Source organism: Peromyscus maniculatus, chromosome 17 (genome assembly GCF_049852395.1).
Source record: "Peromyscus maniculatus bairdii isolate BWxNUB_F1_BW_parent chromosome 17, HU_Pman_BW_mat_3.1, whole genome shotgun sequence".
NCBI lineage: Eukaryota > Metazoa > Chordata > Mammalia > Rodentia > Cricetidae > Peromyscus > Peromyscus maniculatus.
In genome coordinates this window covers 36079282-36102819 of record NC_134868.1, presented here as the reverse complement: position 1 = coordinate 36102819, position 23538 = coordinate 36079282, and the positions used below count along the sequence as shown (strand labels likewise).

General features: G+C 38.9%; 1 protein-coding gene across 3 annotated transcripts in view; it reads right to left on the bottom strand.

Annotated features, from left to right (window-relative positions):
• The window catches only part of Dlc1 (DLC1 Rho GTPase activating protein), a 382113-nt gene that overhangs the window by 262228 nt on the left and 96347 nt on the right, over window positions 1–23538 (bottom strand). For all 3 annotated transcript variants that reach the window (XM_076553515.1, XM_042262901.2, XM_042262900.2), the window contains exons 3-4: window positions 20476–20628; window positions 13780–13917 (exon numbers count right to left, since the gene is read on the bottom strand). In XM_076553515.1, the coding sequence (XP_076409630.1) occupies window positions 13780–13917; window positions 20476–20628 (291 nt within the window). The remainder of the gene's footprint in view (window positions 1–13779; window positions 13918–20475; window positions 20629–23538) is intronic.

The window sequence follows — 23538 nt, the reverse complement described above, 5'->3', positions numbered from 1 at the left end:
GAAAGTAGGAAATGTAGCCAACCAGCTTAGTGACATAGCCAAGGGGATTTCCAGGAGAGGGCTGAAGGCTCTGGAAAGAACTTTCTATTTACACTAAAATGAAAGCCAAGAGGTGAACCAGAGAGGGTCTTCTTAAACTCTTCCCTTTGGACCATTGAGTAGCTGAGACATCTTTACATGGCCCCAGGTGGATAAAATAGGCCTACAAGTCAAACATAAAGTTGTTTCAAAGCCATAGTTTGGTATTCATATAATATTATCATTTGTTAAAGAGGAAAGCAATTTACACACTAATGAGATGGACATGCCCCTCTACTTTTACACAAAGCATTAATGAACTCTTGTTGAACATTTGATACTGCATGACACAGAGTGTCATGTTTTCATGTCAACTTTTCAGAGTTGATTGTATGTGTGGATGTATGTTTGTGTGTTGTGTGGTTCATATGTGCACACGTGTGAGTATACATGAATGCATGACCCACATGTGTACCTGCTGAGGCAGATGAAGATCCCAGGTGTCTTATCTTATTTTCCTCTACATTATTCCCTCAGGATGGAGTCTTTTTCCTTGCTTTTTCAGATATGCTGGTGGCCAGTGGGCCCCAAAGAATAATCCTTCTGTCTCAGCTTCCCACATCAGCTATTGGCATTACAGGCATGTGGCCACAACAGCTCCTCACATGGGTATTGAGGATCTGAACTCAGCTCCTCAGGCTTGCAAAAGAAAGTGCTCTTACCCACTGAGTCATTTCCCCAACCTAATATTTTTATTTATAATTGACAGTGCTTTGCATAAGTATGTAGCTAAGAAATGAAAGAAATATGTCTAAGGCTATTTCCGAAATTATTAGAAATTCTGCTCTAATCCAAAGCCAAGCTTCATTTACGATAAACAAGCAAACGAAGAAGTCAAGCCAGCAACTCAAACAGCAATTTTTAAAATCTAAAACAATGCAATCCAAACATATGGTGATTTGATACTTATATGCTGAGAAGTGGCAGAAGGAAAATGTTCAGTCCTCGCTCTCTGTTAGCGACACATGTCTGTACGAACACACAGTTTTGTATGCACATACAGACAGAACCCTGCAGTTCTAACATGCAATAGTCTAGATTCAGAACCAAGCAGTTGCCAGCCGTGTCCCTTGGTCACGTGTGCTCTGATGTTACACCCGGTGCACACACTCTGCAGTGTTCCAGTGTGTTCGGAACCAAGGCTGCAGTGACGACGATGTGACATGTAACACGGTCATGTGATGTTGAAAACATCACATATTGACAATACATTTGATTGTGAAGTTGCGTTGGGTTGATGAACATTCAGAAAGATTTCACTGCCCTTCCACACCCGGTGTCTTGGTGTTAATTGTTAGTTAACACGATCTAGAATCATCTGAGAGCTGGACCTCTGGGCGTGCCTGTGGGGATCATCTTGTTTGCATTATTTGAAGTGGGAAGATCCATTTTTTTGTGAGTGGAGCCATTTATTGCCTGGGATCAGAGAATGGAAGAATGTGTAAGTGGAGAGAGGGAACATCAGGATGCTTTCCTTCTCTCTCTCTCTCTCTCTCTCTCTCTCTCTCTCTCTCTCTCTTTCTTCTTCTTCTTTTCTCCTCCTTCTCCTCCTCCTCTTCCTCCTTCTTCTTCTCCCCCCTCTTCCTCTTCCTCCTCCTTTTCCTTTAGTTTATTGAGACAGGGTTTCTTTATGCAACAGTCCTAGCTATCCTGGAACTCACTTTGTAGACCAGGCTGGCCTCGAACTTACAGAGATCCACCCACCTCTGCCTCCCGAGTGCTGGGACTAAAGGCGTGTGCCACTCAGCTTCTTGATTGTGAATACAAGGGGACCAGCTACCCCGACTTCAAATCTGGATTGAAAATAGACCCTTTCTCTTTTAAGTAGCTTTGTCAGGATAAGTCACCACAGCACCAGGACATGTGACCATGACATCATGCTATTTAAGTGCCTTTGGTGAGAGTCTGAAATTCTAAGCAGGTTGTGAACAGTAAGACGTGGGATGCTCTTTGCAATAGACAGAAGCAACCAAACTTTCTTCATGATTCTACTGTAATGTGGCATCCCCAGGGAGACAATCAAACATAGACTGTTGGATTTTGAACAACAAGTCTTCCTCTGTTAATTTTTTTCTTTCATTGCTAGCCTTTCTTGAATCATGGACACTTAAAACTGATATATTACATTGGATGTAAATTAGCTTCATTAAGTTGATTAAAAAAAAAAAAGAAAACTCATGGTTTTTTCTTTTCATTCTTGCTCCTGATCCTTATTTCCCATCTTGCTGAAAGACTGGATGGTTCTCCCAGTTTCCCAAGCTGCGCATCTTGGCCACTTTCAGAGTCTGTTAGCTCTGCCTCCTGTCCTGTGGCTGACCTGTGTCTTCCTTGTCTGCCTTCCTGTCCCTGTTCTCTTCAGTCTTTCCTGCTCTGTGGCCTGAATTTGTACACCAATGTCTACTTGTCCTTTCCTTAGCTGGCTATGATGACATTCTCCAAGCTCTGGACTCATTTTCCTCCATTGCTTGTAGGACTCAAGTTCTTAACAATAGAAACCAACTTGGTTTCTTGTTTAAAAATCACCCTCACATTTCCATTTTGCTAGTGCCCCATTTCTCCACTTTCTCCATCTTCTACATTTGCCCCAAAGGCCACTCTAGCCACATTTTCTGCCCATCACAGTCACATGTGCCACAAATTAGGTTTCTTAGGATGCCCTGTACAGATAGCTTGTTGGATCTTTGATGGTTTTGACATGAGATTCCATATTCTATCTGCCTGGGAAACTCTTGGTGAGTGTTGCATTGTTAGTTCCTCTGGGAAGTCCAAAAGTGAAGGGTTTTCTAAGTAAATTTGGTAATAACGTCAATTTGTAATAAGTTACACCATCCTTTCATAACTAAGTGTTCAGGTAGCTGCCGTTTGCACCAGCCCACACAATCCCTGAAGGCAAAAGCCAGGGCATGAGTGTCTGATATTCTGAAATTCCCCCCTCAGATTCTGTGGCTGAATTCCCCCACTGCTGGGGAGCAGGAGCAGATGCCTCAGCATGCCCTGAGAGAAATGTCCTTGACCTGGAGAGACTACTTCATTAAAGATTGGATGACGTTCTAGGGCCAGCCAAGGACCAAAACAGATTGGTGCAGGAATGGACAGCAACAGCCCATTTCCCTCAGTTTGTGACATCTCTGAAGAAGCCACCTAAGTTTCAGAGCACTCTGCTGACTCTGCTGAGGCTGTAGTTCACTGCATGCCAGCTCAGTCCAGCTCTGTCCCTGTTCATCTCTGCCTTTCTCTTGCCCATACATGTGTCTTACAGCACACCTCAGTAAGCATCCCTCGGCAATTCCTGTCTTGGGGTTTGACTTCAAAGATTCTGATCAAGCCTTGTCTTCACCCGCTCATGATTTCTATTGTAGTGGCTCATGGATGGACACCATATCTTTATAGCTTCCTTTTTTCTACTATAGTGGATCATGCATAGACACCAACTTTATAGCTTTTGGAGGCAAGAAAAAAAAGTGTTTGGTCTCACAATAGTAGTAGTACTAGAGTTCAGCTACATTAAGAATTAAAAAGGCATTTGTTTAATTAAAAATATGGGGCAGTTTCATAGGTAGATTGATTAAATAGGCATGTACATGACTATTAATTTGATTTGATCCTTTACCTTCTGATTAAGTTAATACATTTAATTATCTGTGAGAGGATTAAACATTAATATTGGTAAAAACATTTCCTTTGATAAATTTGCTATTTTGTTCTATATAACTATGTGAGAAATATTAAAAATGAAAATAAAATGTATGCAGAGCTTCCCACCATAGTAATATATAATAATGTATTTGATACACACAGAAAAGCTATAAATATGTTACCATTGAGGGAATAATCACACAGTTTTGATGTATCCTCCAAATATCAAATACAAAATTAAACACTTGGTTAACACTTGCTTGTGCAATCATCTTAAATCAAAATTCTATTTGTTCTGAGATCTAAATTCGGGTGGATAGGATCAAGATACACTCTATACTTGTATGAAAGTTTGTAAGACTAAATAGAGGTAGAAAAATGAAAAAGACATTTTGTTAAAACTCAAATTTATTGCAAAATACAAATAAAGCACTAAAAACTGTCAAGAGTTATAGCTAATGCTAGAGAGAGGTCAGAAGTGTAGAGTTATCCAGGCCAGCAGACCACAGGACATGATTGAGGGTAGCTATGCCAATCTGTTGTGGGCTTCTTCTTCTTCTTCTTCTTCTTCTTCTTCTTCTTCTTCTTCTTCTTCTTCTTCTTCTTCTTCTTCTTCTTCTTCTCCTTCTTCTTTGGTTTGTTATTACCCTAGGCTTTGTGACTCAGTAGTGAGGAAGCCTAGGGACACACACACAGTGTGCTGCTGGTAGGGAGCTTTCATCTCGGAGACTTCCAGGACTCACACAAAAATTCCTCATCACATCCCTTTCTCCTATTTGTTTAGTCTGAGCTTTAAATGAAATCTGTGCTATGGATGGCTCAAAGGCCAATACTTATAAAGATAAAAATAAACCCCACTAGGCTGTGTGTGTGTGTGTGTGTGTGTGTGTGTGTGTGTGTGTGTGTAGCCATTCTGTGGTGCTCCAGAACACACAGTGTGAGCTGCATTTCAGAACATGTCTAATTCAGTAAATGCCCATTTGGTAAATTACTACGGTTTCTTCACAAAGAAGGGTTCAAAATAGATGGACATAACATGAACAGGAAGTCATCCATAGGACAGGCATCTGTAGAACAGAAGAGACAGCTGACTTTGTGGACATCAGTGGATTTTCTGAGACCTCCACCAGCCTGGTAGATCTTCTGAGTTACATCATCTTGCTAACACAGAGAACACAGAGACCTACCCAGAGCAGCAGGGGCAGCATCTAGCTACAGAGCACAGAATATTGATTTGGAAACACACACACACACACACACACACACACACACACATACACACACACACACACACACACACACATATATATACATATATCTAAAATATATAAAGCACTTGACATATAAAATGCTCAGTAAATATCAAGAACAGCTCCATTTTTTTCTTCCTCTGTCCTTTCTTCTCCTCTCTTCTCCCCTGCACTACCCTCCCCTGACCCCACCCTTCTTACAATAGAGTTTTTAAAATGTTTTCCAGGCTGCTCTCGAACTCACCATGCACTCCATCCAGTCTTTCCCCAGCAATTCTCCTGCCTCATTCTTCCCAGTGCTGGCACCACAGGCATGTGTCTTCGTGCCTGTGAGGGTCTCAGGGCACAGTAAGGATAAACCTCACACAATTCCCTGCTTTGATAGTTTTGGTGTATGACTTGGAATGTTCAGATTTACGGCCTTCAGAATACTAAAATGCTTGGCAGATATTTTCAGTTTTTATTTCTCCAGTTAGGAATTTGGTAGGTGGTAGACCCTGCTGACAGCTACAGTCAAGAAGGGCCTCTGTGTAAACTTTGTCTACTTGGTATTGAATATCCATGTGGAATTGCTGGTTGAACATTTCAAATAGCTTCCACCGTCTTGAAGCAGTGAGCACAGAGGCTGCCCAAGGCCAAGGGTAGAATCATTTATCAACCTGTTAGCGTCACAGTAGAAAAACATGGGGAGACACTGCATGTAATTAGAACTTTGGGACAACCAGGTCAGCAAGGGAGACAGACAGGACTATGAGGATTGCTTACTGATCATTATTTCTGCTCAGAGTTATGAGTTATGCTCCTGGTTGCTGTGATGTGGCAGCCTCGTGGTTTGTCATCCCATAGTGCACAGAAATAACTGGACGCTGTTATTTCTGTTGGGTAAAAATATGAACTGGATTCAAGAACTCACACCAGCATGCAGGGCACCAACCTTTCTCACTTTTATGATAACATGCGGTTCATCTGATCACATCTTGGGCTATAGACATGGCTCTGTAATATCATTTCTTGTAAAGGTGAGATGTGTGAAGATTGTTTCTTGACCCAATGAAATAGACACATTTCACACTGCTCCCCCTTTCTTGGCCTTTTGTTTGGTTTGGGGAGTTTTCTTTACGTCATCTTCTCCCAAGACTAATGCCAACAAAGCAGGAAAGGAAGAAAGATATGTTTGTTAACCCACAAAGTGCACCAATGTTGTAACTCAGAGTTTGGTATTAACCAGGATGTACAGGCATCAGTTCGACTCTCTCTTGGCCAACTGAAACTCTTAGATCAAAAGTGAAAAGGTGTATGTGAGGAGGTGTTGGTGGAGGCAACGAATGCACTCCATACCAGCTTTTCCTCTGTCACTTGGAAACAGATGCCGTTTCTTATAGTTCACACACAAGTGGGAGAAGTTTGAATTGATTTTGAATATAACAGTAAATGGCTGTGGAAAATGTGCTTCTCAAAGCCCCACATCAACAAGCCACATATTTAATGGTTATTTACAAATCCAAAATATGTGAGTGGAATCCATGATGCTTTTAAATTGCAGAATTCTGAGCAATTTCTCATAATGATCAATGGCTAATTTCATATTTAGGAACTCTGTTGGAATAGTTTCTCTTTCAACAAAGCTGCAAATTTTGTTCTGTTTTTCTTTCTCATAAACAATAATGATTTTCATGGACTGAGGCAAATATTTCTTTAAAATTCCACATGCTTTACATTATTGCATAACTATGTCAGTCCAGAATCACCACATTAAAAAGCACCAACATCAAAGGCATTTTAATAAAATGATTACATTTTTGGTTGAAATTGTAAACACTCCTAATTCAAATTTCTTGATGGTTGGGATGTCTAAATAACTTTTCTTTCAAAATACGTGTGTTGGGTCATGAAATGGTTCAGCACGCAAAGATCCTTCGTCAAGCCTAGTGACCTGAGCTTGATCCTCAGAACCCTTATGGTGGGAGGAGGGGTACTCACTCCTGAAAGTTGCCCTTTGACCTCCCATGCTCACCTGGGCACACATAGCATATGCACGTGAGTACACACACCTGCACACACAATTCTGTGGGTCACTCCTTTTACTGTACTATTTTCTTAGTGTACAAAAACTAAGAATGTGTGACATTATGAAATATTTAAATTGTAGCTAGTGTTTAATGCTATCATAACTTTTTCCTGTAGAACTTCAGTAAAAGGTGCTTGCAATTGTTATGTGCTGAACTGTATTTGGGATTAATTAGTGGATACAACTACATAAATTACCAGCTTTGTTAAAAATTCTACATGATAATAGCTAACATAAGACAAGTTATGTGGCATAACCAAATAAAGATATTGCTAAAACAGATTGGGGTTTAAGATAAAAATTTTATCATTTTGGCCATGGAACCTGCCTTTCTCTTGTGTTTATGTCATTATAAGTTCCTGTTCTTCGACCTGTACACTGTAGAGAGCAGGAATATCTATTACTGGGCTGTTTTGAGGCAATGAAATCGAGTAGCAATTTGTGGTTCTGTGAAAATGGCTAAACTATAAATTGGAGAACAACATAGAATGGACAATGTCTTTTTAAGTGAAGAAAAGAAAATGAGATTATTTATTTAGTTAGTTAATATATGTAAGTGTACATGTATCAGTGTAAAATGTATGTGCACATTTGTGTGTGTGTATGAGAATGTGGGCATGGCTCCAATGCAGAGGTCAGAGAACAGCATGGGTTTTCTTCTTCCACCTTGTCTGAGATAAGGTCTCCTTAATTTATATTCACTGTTTACATCAGGTTAGTTGGCCTACAGCTTCCAGAAATTCTCCCATATTCACCTCCCATCTCTCTGTATAAGTTTTGTTATTACAGATACTTACTCTATGTATTAGATTTTTTACAAGAGATCTAGAGATTTGAACTCAGGTTTTCATACTTCCAGGATAAACACTTTTACCCATAGAACCGTCTTTCCAGCCATTTATTTGTTTGTTGGTTTGTTTATGAGACAGTCTCTTTATGTAGTCAAGGTTTCCCTTGAACTCACCTCTTCTTGTATCAGCCTCCCAAGTGCTGGTATTACTGGCATGTATCACCTTGCCTGAATTAAGACAGTGTTTTTAAATGTCTTTAATTTTAATAGCATTCATTAAAAAATAAATGGGCTGATGAAATGAACCAATGGTTTCAAAAGAAGAAAGGCAGTGGTTAATATATATTTATAAAATATTTGACATACTGGAGTGATGGCTCAGAGGTTAAGAACACTATTGTTCTTACAGAGGACCTGAGTTTGGTTCCCAGCAACCCCATCAAATGGCTTACAACTGCCTTTGAATATAGTTTCTGAGGATCTAACACCCTCTGGGTTCTGCAGGAACCTGTATGGATGCTTACACCCCCCACATACAAATAAAAACAATCCTTAAAAAGTGTGTAACATCCATAGCCACTAGGGAAATGCAAACCACTTAGATTCAAACCACTTAGAATCCCATGTCTTATATTTTTGGTTGTGAGCCTAGCCTTTAACGGCTGAGCCATCTCTCCAGCCCTATGGCGGGGCGGTGGTGGCAGCCCACGCCTTTAATCCCAGCACTCGGGAGGCAGAGCCAGGCGGATCTCTGTGAGTTTGAGGCCAGCCTGGGCTACCAAGTGAGTTCTAGGAAAGGCACAAAGCTACACAGAGAAAACCTGTCTCAAAAAACTAAAAAAAAAAAAAAAAAAAAAAAAAAAAAAAAAAAAAAAGAATTCCATGTCTTTTAAATTTAGAAGAGCTATCAACAAGAAAGTTGATGGCAAAAGCTGGCTAGTGTGTGGGACTAGGAAGACTGATTCTAAAGTGGTGGCATGTAAACCAGGAGAGTCATTGTGGAAATCAGTGTGGAAGTTTCTCAAACATTTATAGCTAAAATTAACCAGATAATTCAACTCTACCACTGGGCATCCTCCCAAACTCCTAGTTCACCACAGAGACACACATATTATGATCATGTTATTGCTGTACATTTCACAACAGCAAAGAAGAGGAACCAGCCATCAACAGATGGCTATCAACAGATGAAGGGATATGGAAACCATGGTCCATTTACACCATGGATTTTTACAAAGCTGTAAAGAAAAAAAATGAAAATTTCAGGAAATTGGACAGATCTGAAAAATATTATATTAAGTGAGGTGACCCAAATTCAGAAAAATCAAAATAAAAAAAAGAAACAAACAAAAATTCAAAACAGCCCTCAAAAACCAATAAAACAAAAAGCCATGCTCTCTATGTTATGGAGATCCTAGCTTATAGTACATATACCCATATATGTGAGTATATGTGCATACACGCGGCGTTTGTGTGTGTGTGTGTGTGTAAATGTGAATAAAGCTTAAAAACCAGAAAGGGGCCAAGGGAAGACTGAAAGTGGTGCTGAGAAAGCAGGGTAGGATGGGAAAGAAGGCAAAAGTGACATGAGGGGAGGGAATGATAAAGGGGTGGGAAGGGATACAGGCAGAAGAATCTACCGAAAATAATTTTGTTTGAAAATGCCACAATAAAAAACGTAATACTTTGCTAATTACAAAAACCAAACTAACAAAAAAAGCAATTAGTGAAATAAAATTAAGAAACGAACCAAACCCAACCGGCCAATAAAGCAACCTTAGATATATTACACAAGTTCACCACCCCTCCTTTACCTCAAAACATGTACAACTTTTAGAGAGGAGAACTCCATTGGTAAGCGAATGTCAGACTGGAATGGTTATTATCCGATTCTATCATGCCAGTAGAGGGAAAATGAATAGGGTACATGGGCTGGCCTCTCTCATTTGACCTCAGTGAACAGCTGTGCTTTGGGATCATGGCAGACAATTTTTCCTCCAATTTTTCCTCCAAAACTTAAACTGAGCAAAGATAGTCTATAACTGTCACTTAAGCAGTCAAAATATCAAGGTTGGCCATACATTGGCCATCCAGAGATAAGCACGGACTCACAGAGTAGGGCACATTGCTGAGGCTTTAGTTTGACCATTTCCTATCAGTTCTAGGGAGGATCTGTTCTAAATCCACCTTAAAAGGAATCAGGTAATGTCTGGGTATCATTCTGCCTGCCTTTAGCTCCCACCCCTCCATGAGTTGATACTTTTCACACCATCTATTTTCTCTTTACTTCAGTATTAATCTGAACAGTGGAAGTTCATTTCAACTCATTGAATTGAGGCCATTGTTGCTACCTTGAGCTTAAGTAACTTATAGATGGCCTTTTCATGCTATAGCAATTACAAATACTCAAGGTTAATTATTTCTACTTTTTGTGATGCCTCCAATCAAAGGCTGCCTGTTAACTCCAGTACACAGTCCATGCTGGTGGACTCCCAAGGTCCCCTAGGTTTTTCAGGATGTACTGGTTAATTCCAAAGGTCCCTTATGCTGTTCAGGATATGCTCCAAACTGTTCTGTCCCAACTTGCTGAAAGGATTTTAGTTCCCATCACCATGATTAGAATCGTTGTGGCATCAGGCAACTCAAGAAACTCCTTGCTGGGAGATGAAGATAAATCACCATCTCACATTCATACAGTCTTGCTGGTGTTTCCAGTTATTCTGCACAGTTCAATGCCACACTGATTTTGCTCCCCATGTACAGATTTTACAAATAATACATCTTCTTTTCTTGTTATCTGAATCTTAGCATTTTTTCATAAAAGCACAGTTAATAGTGATCAAACTAACATTTGCATTTTAAAGCATCCTTAATGTAAACATCATCATCATCATCATCATCATCATCATCATCGTCATCATCATCAACAACAAAAGGTCTGAAGAAGAGAAAAATTGAGATAGCTTCCTGGAACAAAATAATGGTCCTCACTTTAATCGTTCTTGCTCATGTAGTCCTGGATATCTTAGCCAGAGAGATTAGGCAAGAGAAAGAGACAAAGGCAACCAGATCAAGGAAGAGAAAGTGAAGTTATCCTTGTTTGAGGATGATATAATTGTTTATGGAGAAAACAGTACAAACCCCATCAAAAATGGTTGAAACTAATAAATGAATTCAGTAAAGATCTAGAACCAAAATCAACAAGCATTTTTATATACCAGTAATGAATGGCTGATTTTTTTTTTAGGAAATCTTCTCTGAGGAAGGATGGGGACTATACTTCTTTTTTGGTATAACGATAAACATTAAAATGTATTTAGCGATTATGCTAGTTTAGTTAAGTGGTGGTTGTAGGTTGTTCTCCAAGATTCATAACTTCATTAGCTTTGGGCAATTGGCTAGGTTTTCAGTAACAGGCACAGTTTTCCTCATGTTGAGTGGCTCTTAAGTCCAATTAGAGAGTTGTTGGCTACCACCAAGGTGTATGTGGCACTACTAAACCCTTAGGATTATCATGCCATATTAGTTCTTGTTATGATTTATAGACCTCATAGTTGTGTAGGACTGTTGGTGAAATCCCAGTTAGAACAATCATATCTGAAATTTCACAGAAATACATTACTCAGAAATAAATTTTACTAAAGAAATAAATGAGGGCTAGCAACTTGTTTCATAGGATAAAGAAACTTCCACCAAGATTGACAATATGAGTTCAATACCCAGGACAGACTTGTTAGAAAGAGAGCAAGTTGCATGCTGTCTTCTGACCTCCAGGCATGCACATATGTACACACCCACAAAAACAGACAAATAAATGTAATTTAACAATCAAAAGAAAGAAGTAAAAGAACTCCACAATGAAAATTATAAAACAATGGAAAAATTATGGAGCTCACATACAAGAAAACAAAGTCATCCCATGCTCATCAACTCAAAGTATTGATAAAATGTTTATCATGGTCCCAGTTGGTAGATCTGTTAGGGAAGGATCAGGAGGTGTGGCCTCGTTGGAGAAGGTGTGTCACTATTGGTGGGCTTTGAGGCTTCAAACTCAGCAATTCACAGTTAGCTCTCTCTGCCTTATGGTTGATGTTTCAACACGTAGGCTCTCAGGCAAATGTCAGTTATGGTGATTTGGTCATGGTACACGACATACATACATCAAATTATAAGAGTATACCTCACAAGTAAGGACAGATGTCATACAAAGCCTTTGGAGAAATAGTAAAATGAATTTAAATACGGCTGTAAGTACCACTTGCTTTTAACCATATAAATTTCAGACAATTAGAAAAACATGTGACAGGAGAGTATACAATCCAAATCCAGCGTCACCCTGTCCCTCAGAATTTGTCTTGACCTGGGTGGTAATCACATGGGCATACAGATATGCAATAGTCTAGATTTATACAGATGAGAAAACCCCTTAACTCTAATGTTTATACATTTTATGTCGTAAGTGCTGTATTTCAGTCAAAACATAAGAATAAATCCCCTCCGAACTGAAACATCAGAACCTATAATATCCAGATTCAAAGATTTTCATATAGCATCTTTACATTAAATCATACATGCATGACTTCAGTCACTGAGGGTGCAAAGACAGCATGGTGGGGCTCTGCAGTATGTTAAAGAACCCCTATAAAATGGTAAGGCAAGAGTGGTTATCATTAAGTTAAAGAACGGCGTTCCATTAGAGTCTGCCAATTAGCATGTTACTGTTGACTGTCTTTTGTACTGTATCCCAAACCAACATTATTCATGTCTTTTATCCCCTGCACATCTAGCACTCTCACAATGTTGTAGCATTTCCTTGCATTTTACTATTCAAGTGCCTACCCTGCTTTGCTAAAATGGAAATCTTTTAAAGTAAGACATTATTCCTCTTGAGTTTTTTTTTTTCTTCCCAGTTTGGCATAGTGCATGGTATGCAGTAGATATTCAGTAGATGTTTATCATCAAATGATCTGAATATAAATGATAGCAGGCCATTTAACTCCTACCTATGGAAACACTAAGGCCAGGCTCATCTACTATTTCAACAGTGTGCTTTGATTCTCTTTAGCTCCCAGTAAATCCACCACATCTTAAATCCAGAGTATTCTTTTAGTCCCATTTTAGAACTGCCTTTATTTTCAAGACAGGAAAACAAACAGTCCAAACTCATTTCTCTGTGTTAAGCTAACATGGGGATTAAAAAAATAATACGGCTCTGTGATTTTCACCCAACTAGGAGAGGCTATTTTGGAACTGTGTGGACTTTAGATATTTGAAGCAGTAATTACTTCCCCCATAAATGTTACCTTTTAGAGTAAAATACTATTTTCCCACTGCACTTCACATTTTCCTTAAAGGAAAACATCTTCTATTCAGAGTTGACTGTGCTGTGTTACTCTGTGTGGAAACTCTTTTTTTCATTCATGTAGATGGCAATGTAAAGTCCGTCAGTTAGGGCAATAAGGGCAGTAACTTACACTCCATTAAATTCTAGACTTTACATGTTCTACATCATTGAATACCCATGAAATATTATGGTGTGTTTTTATACACTGTATTTCTGCATATCATCATATCATCTTAGACAACATCTTATCCATCCATCCATCCATCCATCATCAAAGCTTAGAGATTTTCTAAGAGTATGTGGTTTGATCAGGATAACAACACAGGAAAACTCATCTCTACATTTTACATTCTTGGCTGTTTAAAGTTCTGCAACAGAATTCATGGACCATATTTTGCATAATTCTGGATTCAGGGCTTACTTTAGTGAACTACTTATGTAACCATTTTAAAAAATAAACAGGATACATTTTTTAGGGTGATGCTTCAGTAAATAGTATCAAATTGATACAGCGAAGACTCCCAGTCTTCTTTCTACACTAAATAGAGAGCTAGCAATGCTTACCTCATGTTCAGCAACATTGATTATTGCTCTGGGAATTTTTACAACTTACCGTGGCCTTGGGTTTGGTTCCAGAATTGCTCCCTGTAGTGGATGATGGATCGGTAGAGTCAGGGTTAGAAGACAGAGTCACCTGTGTCTGATTTACTGAGATACTATCTGTTCCACTTTCGGATCCTGATTCTAGATCCTGTTAAAAAAACAAATGCACAGCCATGAAAAAAGGCACTCGAATGCCCCCTCCATGCCCATTTCCTCCTACCAGCAGCCCTCACCCCTTATGTGGCCTTCAGTAACTCACAATATCACAGAGGTAACAAAGTGAGTGCCTTGCTTCTAGACTTTCTCACAGGGCCTTGCAAATGCCACATGAAAACAAACCTTCCCAGTCTTAGTTCACAATGTAAATAATGCTTTTCCCTATGATATTATAAACCACCAATAGTATTGAAACTCATTTTTTGCAGATGGAATGTCATAAGAGATCATTAGCATGTAAATGAATATGGATAGTGATATTGCTTCCTTTAAGAAATGTGTGTGTGTGTGTGTGTGTGTGTGTGTGTGTGTGTGTGTGTGTGTGTGAAGGATGTAATTGTAACCAAATTTTTTATGCTTGGAATGACTCCAGTTCAGCCTATTTTATGTTTTTACCTTGAAGATAAAAAAAAAATATTTAATTCTAAATAAAATATGGCTCACTTGAATTTCAAGCTGAATTAATATGAAATTGATACCAACAAAAACAGGAGTTTATAAACATTACATGTATAGGCCATGAGTGATAAATCATTTAATTTTCCTTTTTTTAAAAAGAAGGACCTTTTGCATTTATTTTGTCTTCCTATCCGTGAGTTAATGAAATAGTTTACAGAGTAATCTTTTATTTTTCTAACCACACATAGAAGAGTATGAGTTGAAATATTTTTTTCTTGAATTATCAGTCTTGGGTTGTTACTTTGCACAGACCACATTTTACAGCTATATCTGTTTCAGCTTGCTCTTCCTGTGTGGAAGGTATTATTATCATCCTTGGGGAGACAATGACACCCAGACTCAAGGCAGATCTCTGGATTAAACTCACATTCCATGGCAGAGCTGATATTAAATCTCAGATCCTGACCTCAAAGCTCAACCTCATAAAGTAACTACAATGTTGTTTGCTGAGGGCCTGACATACAGCTAAAGAAGCAATTTCATAGGGCCGTGGATAGGAAGCTTAGCAGAAGTCCTTCTCTCCACTACTTACTGTGAGAAATCATGGGCCAACTCTCCTGAGATCTCACACTCATTCCCTCCCTACTTAAGCATCTTAGGCAAACTAAATTATCACTCTACTGTCCATTTTTGCTTTTGTTATTTCTTTGATGCCCTGTGGAAAAATCAAACTTTCCAGTATCATTGGTACCCTATGCTTCCACCATGTCAGGTGGGAGCTAAGAACTCAGAGGAGTTCTTACTGGGGTGGGTTATCCAGAGTGGTATGTGCTATGGAAGAGGTCCACATACAATTCAACTATGGCACAAAATTGTGGGAATCTTAAAATTCATCCTTTACATAGATGTTCATATCACAAAGTAAAGCTTCACTGGTGATATTCACTATAAAGAAGAAGGTAATGGAAGCCAGGTGATTCCTAGGGAGAATATTCAAAGTGACTCAACAGGAAAAATTAAATCAATAATTTTTTTTAAAGATTTATTTATTTATTATGTACACAGTGTTCTGCCTGCATGTATGTCTGCAGGCCAGAAGAGGGCACCAGATCTTATTGTAGATGGTTGTGAGCCACCATGTGGTTGTTGGGAATTGAACTCAGGACCTCTGGAAGAACAGCCAGTGCTCTTAATCTCTGAGCGATCTCTCCAGCCCCTAAATCAATAATTTAAATAGAAGATATAAAGGGCAAAATTAAGAAGAGGGGATACTGATGTCCAAAACTCGTAATTGATGAGGAGGTAATGGAAGAAGCAGCAGACATCAATGGAGTAGTGAAAGTCAACATGGAAAGCAAGCTCAAATGTTAGAAATAATGCAATTACTCCTAGGATGTGAGATTCAGGGCAGAGAGTACAGAGTTAGTTGATGGGAAAGTGGCCAAGAATCAATTCAAGGAAGACAAACTAGGTAAAAAGAATATGAAACTCTGGTCACAAAAGGGTTGAAATAGGGAGATGCTTGACCAAAAACAACACAAAACTTTTGGCTTTATGTATGAAATGAAAAAGAGCAATGCCATCTCTCTTTCTCCTCCTGGTATACTGATATACTATAAACAATGTACTGCACAGAGTCTTAAACAATAGGAAGGGCTTAGAATATCAAGAAGACCAAAAACCACTACAGAATAGTGCCCAAACTCCATCAAGGGACAGTGACTTGGCGCTAGTCTATGTATTTCTTAAGAGTCCTTATGGTGTGACTGAAATGTCCCCCAAAGATTATCAATACTGACTGTTTACATATTCACATGAACAAACAATTAGTGGCTCAAACTCAGAATACCTTGTTTTTGAGAAGAAAAGGCCTTGGGAAGGTTTACAATATGGCGGAATGAGAGTTGGCTTTTCTGAAAGATGTGGAAGTGACTCTCACAAGCTGTGTGACTCTTGGCAAACTTCTGACTCCCCATCTGTGTGACCTCTAACAAATCCCTCATCCTTCCCTGAGGCTCACAAATGCTCATCATCAGATCAAGAGAGGGAATGGAGCAACCCAAGCAAAGCTTAATGCACTGACAATTACTGCTTTCTTTTCTAGCCCCACCCCCGTCTCCCACCTGCCACTCATTCTAAGAGATTACTATCATTAGTTAGGCCTCCCAGGACTGGCACACAGTGGGGTGCTCAGACATAGTCAAGTTTTGGGGCCACAAAGTCCAAAATCAGATCTTGGGGTTTGGAGAACCTACCGAAGCATAGCCAGTTTGTTAGGTTTTTCTCTAGGCAGCTTCATCCAAATCTTTACCCCTCCCTTTGTTTTCATATGGACATCACATGAAAGCTGTTCTTCATCATCCCAGAATCTGTCTCTATTTATAGTCTTTATTATATAGATAAGTCTATATAATACAGTCTTTATTATGTAGCTAACTTTATTATATAGAGAACTGGGAATTTTGGAAGTGTTCTTAAACAGAGTGGGCATGTTAGCATGTTAGAAGAGTCACTGCTTCCTTGTTTTTTTTTTTTTGTTTTGTTTTGTTTTTCGAGACAGGGTTTCTCTGTGTAGCTTTGCGCCTTTCCTGGAGCTCACTTGGTAGCCCAGGCTGGCCTCGAACTCACAGCGATCCGCCTGGCTCTGCCTCCCGAGTGCTGGGATTAAAGGCGTGCGCCACCACTGCCCGGCACTGCTTCCTTGTATGTCATCTTCTTCCTGCTAAAGTTAAACGTGTGGTGGGGTGGGAGAGTAGGACTGAGGCAGTTTCTCCCTTGTCTTTTTCTGGGTTGGTGCTCTTCGGTGGATGACCAAGGTCAAAATCGTGACATCATAGTCCTTTCATTCCATGGCACAATTGTCAAAAAGAATGGGAAGTGCAAGTGAGATAATATTAGCATAGATTTAAATACCAATGAGCATAGAGAAAGAGTAGGGGTGACCCAGAAGATAGTCAAGATCGAAAAGTCGTTTTGAGGCCCATGGATATGTGTTGTTTACGTCTAGCTCAGTTTAGTCATATGAGTTTAGAAGCAAAGAGAAGAAAAGCAACAGTGGCCAAGCCTATTCTGTGGTAGATTCATGCAAGTCTGCTTATGTATGTTTTCTTCATCTGTCCCCCTAACCAGCCATTAGTTTAACAATTATTCTCTGTAGGTGTCTATCTCTCTGACACGAACCTACCACTGAAAAATTAGACAATTTTCTTAGGGTCTCAGGTAGTCAGTCATAAGGCGGGGACCCAAAGTTGACCTTCAGTAGCAACATTTGTAATGTTTCTGCTGACCTATTTTGCTTATTCCAACTATATTGATAAACTGAGATCTTTGAAACAGATGTTATGTTTATAGTGGCAACAATTACAGTAATAATTACATAATATTCCATTATAGTGTATGAATCATTGAAGTCCAATTTACAATTTATATAGTAGCACAAACATAGATGTAGACAAATGATCCAATCATCATGTATATTAGTTCATGTGTTTGGTTTATTCTTACTGCATAAAAAGCAAGTATAGTAGGCAGGGGGTAGCTTACTTTTTGAAAAGGAAACAAAAACACTGTGTTTTGAGGAAACCTCAACTGTGTTTTTCTATTTAATATATGAGAACTAAAAATTGAATGGAGAGAGAAGAGAGAGATTAAAAAATGTGTGAGATTATAACAACTCACCCCTGAAAATTTTTAAAAAATAAAACATACTCCAGAAATGAATGACAAAGAGGTATGAAGTCCAAAGGCCTCATAAAAATAAGATATTTCTGCCTTGAAAGGTACTAGAGAAAAATGAGTGTGAACCTTTGTCCTCTCTTCATATGTCAATCAAATTAAAACATCCCTTCCTGTGGGCGGTTAGGACACCGCTTTGATTGTTTTTCTCCCATTTAGATCCCTTTTCTCTTTGCTGAAATGAAACTATGTGCAAATAACTAAGCACCAAGGAGAGAAAGAGCGGGTCTTTTTTTTTTTTTTCTTTTCTAGAAAGCTATTTAAGTACAACTCACTGTAAAGAAAATATTTGCGCCGGGCGGTGGTGGCGCACGCCTTTAATCCCAGCACTCGGAAGGCAGAGCCAGGCGGATCTCTGTGAGTTGGAGGCCAGCCTGGTCTACAGAGTAAGATCCAGGATAGGCACCAAAACTACACAGAGAAACCCTGTCTCGAAAAACCAAAAAAAAAAAAAAAAAAAGAAAATATTTGCAATGAGTCTTGAAGGATAAGAAAAATTATTAAGATTATCAAAAATGAAAATTGCATGTTTATCAGCTTTCAAGATTCAACTCTAGTTTCATATCAATCAGATGATTATTATGATGGTTGTTGTTCTAGAGATATCAGCTTCTCATTTTAGCCTGATCGAAGGCTATAGCCCTGGATTAAGCCTGGCTAGGTTTATTTTTGTTCCAACTCTGGCATATGCAATCATCAACTTCCATATACATCTTACTCATCTTGGAACATCATGAGGAATGAGTGTGGGGACTTATGTGGAACAGATTGAGTACCATCCACCTTGTGTTAACCCTTGCTCCTTTACCTCAGAATCAACAGTGAAACTATACTAAGTAAGGAACTAGGCACAAAAAATTACTGTTACTGTAGGTGTTCAAACCTGCCTATGTGATATTCTACATTTTGAATCTCATGTAAATATAAATTTCTTGATTCAGTTTATTTATTATTGTGTAATGAAAACTCTTGTTTAATAAAACCAGGATGTGGCTTAATAAGAGTTAAACTCTATGCTATATATGCTAGATTTACATAAACCAAGCCACTTAACATGAAACTATTAATAAATATGTAAAGGGTAGAGCCAATTGTAGGATCTATTCCTTCTAAATTTTGTTTTAGTTTTGGAATCCCATTGAAGTATCTGTCATGTGAACTTAATGGGGTAAAACTCTCACTTCTGTCCTCTTCATTATTTTTCAGAGTATATTTTAGAGTACTAACACATCACTCTCATCAGAGTTGTTTTTTTCAGTATACAGAATTAGTTCACCTGCATCTATGCATCCATCTCCCATTTAACCAACCACCCCCACCCATCCACTCAACCATCCACCCATCCAACCATCCACCTGCCCCCACCCATCCACTTATCCACTTATCCATCTACCCATCCATCCATCCATCCATCCATCCATCCATCCATCCATCCATCCATTCATCCATCCATCCATCCATCCACCCATCCAACCATTCATCCATCCATCCATCCACCCATCCAACCATCCACCTGCCCACCCACCCATCCACTTATCTATCCATCCATCATCCATCCATCCATCCATCCATCCATCCATCCATCCATCCATCCATCTGTCCATGCAGAAAATACTTATTAAACATGTTTTTTTCATGCGCTATAAGTTTACAGAATAAGAATTTATGTCTTAGAAATAACTAGTCATAACTTGAAAAGCTAGAAATAGTGTAGTTATCAAGATAGACATAGCATTTGTAATGTTTGTATCATGTCATTGAATAGTAGTAAATATAGTTATACTATCAATCTACTACATCAAAGAGGGCCTAATCCCGAAGAAGTAGATTTTCCTAAGGCCATTTTCTTCCCTTTTTAATGTTAAGTTTTATTGTCACCCATGTGTCTATGGACTCTCTGTATGACGTATGGAGACCACTGAGTGATCTCTATGGAGTTCTGTTTTATTGATTAGTAGATGCCATCATCAAATATTTTCACTTATGAGAGAGACCATATGAGATAAAGAGAAACTATCCTAGCTGGTCTTGGTGGGCACAGCCTTGTTATCCTAGCTTCTTGAACAGCTAAGGCAGGAGCATAGTAAGGTCAAGGTTAGTCGGGGCTACATAGTGAGTTTAAGGACAGCCTGGCCAACTTACTTAGTCTGTGTTTCAAAGTAAAAACAGGACTGGTGAAATAGCAAAGTGGAAGACTGCTTGCCTAGCGTGGGCCAGACTTGAGGGTTGATCCCCAGTTTTTGAAAAAACAAAAACAAAAACAACTAAAAGCTAAAGTAACACTAATAACAACAGCAAAACAGACACAAAGAAACACTACTCCACTAGGAAAGAGAGCAGGGAACAGGGAGCTCACAGGGACGTGCCGCCGCCGTAGGTTCGTTGGGGTGCTGGATGGGGACGAGGCCGTGCTGAGTGCATTCTCGATGTCTTGGTCTAGTTGGTCCAGTTTCATAATTAGCAGCACCATGGAGTCCAGCCGAGTCCTGTCTCGATCTTCCCTTGTTTCCTGAGGAGCAGAACATGCTGTTACTGAATTTGAAAGGCCATTTTTTTTTTTTTCTGGAAAGAATAAAAGTTCGCTGTTCTTCACCGTAACAAAAAGGCCACTGGATAATGAGTGGTCTTCTATTGGACAGGGAAGGGAAGGTCTAGTCTGGGTCATCAATGGGTCCTTCATGGAGAAGAGTCTGATATAGTGCCAAGGGTGCATTTTACATGAATATTCAATACATGAAAAAGAGTTCAACAGCTACAAGTACATATGCACGTTTCCAACTTTCTAATTAAGTATTATTGGGAGAATTTATTTATAACTGTTTTTTTTAGAGTACAAATTTATCATTTGTATGATTCTAATAATTGTGACTTTGTACTTAAGAATGCCTGTGAGAGAATATTTGTGCCACAATATTTTTTAATTTATTGAAATACTATGAAAAAAATTAAGTTAGGCAAATTTTTGTCTTGTGCGGTGGATAGTTCTCGTCATGAAACACTTATCGGTTACTGTTTCCAGTTATGGCATTGCCAAGATTATTTTTTAAAGCTTTTTTTATTCTTCCACACGCTTAAAAACAGGCCCCCATGACAATGTTTGCACACCTACATACAGACACACACACACACACACACACACAAATGACTAGGTCTTTTTATCTTAACTACTCTGGGATTTAGAGATACATTTGGAAAGAATTTGACACAAAGCAGAAATTAAAGCTTCTATTGTCCTTGTAAAATTACTTAGACAAAACCGTATAGTTCCTCTGTGGCCAAATCAAGTCAGTTCACATCACAAATCTCAACCCCCTCTGATATGCAAAGAGACAAGGTTGGGTAGGATATTGAGTGAAGAAAAAAAAAAAAGACCATATAAAACATAGATAACTTCCTTTAGAATGACAGTCTATTGAGAAATGCAATGGACTCGGGTCTAGTTCTTTCAATGTAAAGCATCATTTGTGACTCAGGTTGCCTATTTCCCATATCTCTGCTACGTGGCTCATGGTCAAACTGAAGGAGGGAAAACAAGGTCATGATGAGACCTAGATATGTCTACAGAGGATGTTATGTTGGGGTTTTGCTTTGGCAACGATTATTACTAAATGAGCAAAGTAATGAACACAAGTCTGACTTTTTGTCTTGTTTGGGGCCCTCCCCTCCCCCCTCTCCCCTCCTCTCCCTTCTCCTCCCCTTCCCTCCTCTCCTCTCCCTTCTCCTCCCCTTCCCTCCTCTCCTCTCCTCTCCTCTCCTCTCCTCTCCTCTCCTCTCCTCTCCTCTCCTCTCCTCTCCTCTCCCTTCTCCTCCCCTTCCCACCTCTCCTCTCCTCTCCTCTCCTCTCCTCTCCTCTCCTCTCCTCTCCTCTCCTCTCCTCTCCTCTCCTCTCCTCTCCTCTGTCTCTTATGTGTATGTGTGGTGTGTGTACTTGTTCATGTGGATTTATACACACATGTATGAGGGTACATGTGCACATGGAGGTCTAAGATGGACATTGTATATCCTCTTCGGTGACTTTTCGCTTTTGGTTTTTTGAGACATGGTCTTTCACTTAACCTGAAGCACAGTGATTTCAGCAGACAGACTGGCCAATGAACTTTAAAGGTTCACCTGTCTCTATATTCCAGACCTGGGGTTATAGAATCTTGCTGCCACCCCTAGCTTTTACATGTTCTCGGGATCTAAACCCATGTTCCAAGGTTCATATGGCTGGCACTTTACCAACTGTGCCATCTTTCAAGTCCTGGGCATTTCTTCTAGTCCTTTTATATTCCTCAGCCACCCCAAGAACAGAGATGCCATGGGTCAATCTTATTTTATAGGTATATTCCTTAAACAGGAATCTAATTCTATAGATATATTTCTTTAAAGCTAAAACAGATTGTTTTTGATAAAGAGCACAATCTTCCAGATTTTAAATGATTGATTTATTATATTACATTTATCAAAGAATCAACTACTAGGTTATATTACTTTCTTTTCTAGTTACAGTAATTTGTTGACGAGAGTGATTTAGGGAAGAAAGGGTTCATTTTATTTTACAATCCATCATTACAGGGAATCAAGGCATGAGCAATCTGAAGCAGATAATCACGTACATCCATAGTCAAGAGCTGATTGCTGTGAATTAGTGCACATATGCCAGTGATCCAATTACTTTCTTACTGTTATACAGCCCAGAATCTTCTGCCTAGGGAATGCTGCTACCCATGGTGGGCATGTCTTCCCACCTCAATTAACTTAATCAAGATAATCTCCCACAGATATGCCCAGAGTTCCTTCTTCCAGTTGAGTTTTGTCAAATTAATGGTTCATATTAACCATCACTTGAGATAATATTAGATAATTTTTCGGGCATTTTTCTTTATTATTGAGAATTTTATACACAATAAAATATAATAACATCTGAACCTCATTCCTCCCCCAAAGTCTCCCTATACTATACACAGCACTTCCCATTACCAATTTCTTATCTTTCTGTTTGTTTGGGTTTTTTTTGTTTGTTTATTTTGAGAAAAGGTCTCATTATGTAGGCCTGCCTGGTCTGGAACTCAAAAAACCACCTGCACCTGTCTCCCTAGGGAAGTGCTAGGATTAAAGGTATGTGCCACCATGCTCTTTTTATTTATTTTAACTTTTTTGATAACACACTCAGTCAAGTTAGTGCTACCCATATATACATGAGTGTAGGGCCAACCAAAGTTAGATAAGCTATTTTTGAAAACCAATTTTTTTTGGTTGAAAAGGAAATATATATAAGTAATATAAATAAATAAATAATTAAAATATATATATTTTATTTATATATAAAATAAAAATGGCTACTTCTTTTTCTATAAGAGCAGATTAACTTTGATATTAAATTGAGATTTTTGGACATGCTAATTTATTTTGAAAACTATGAAGCTCTTATGATTTG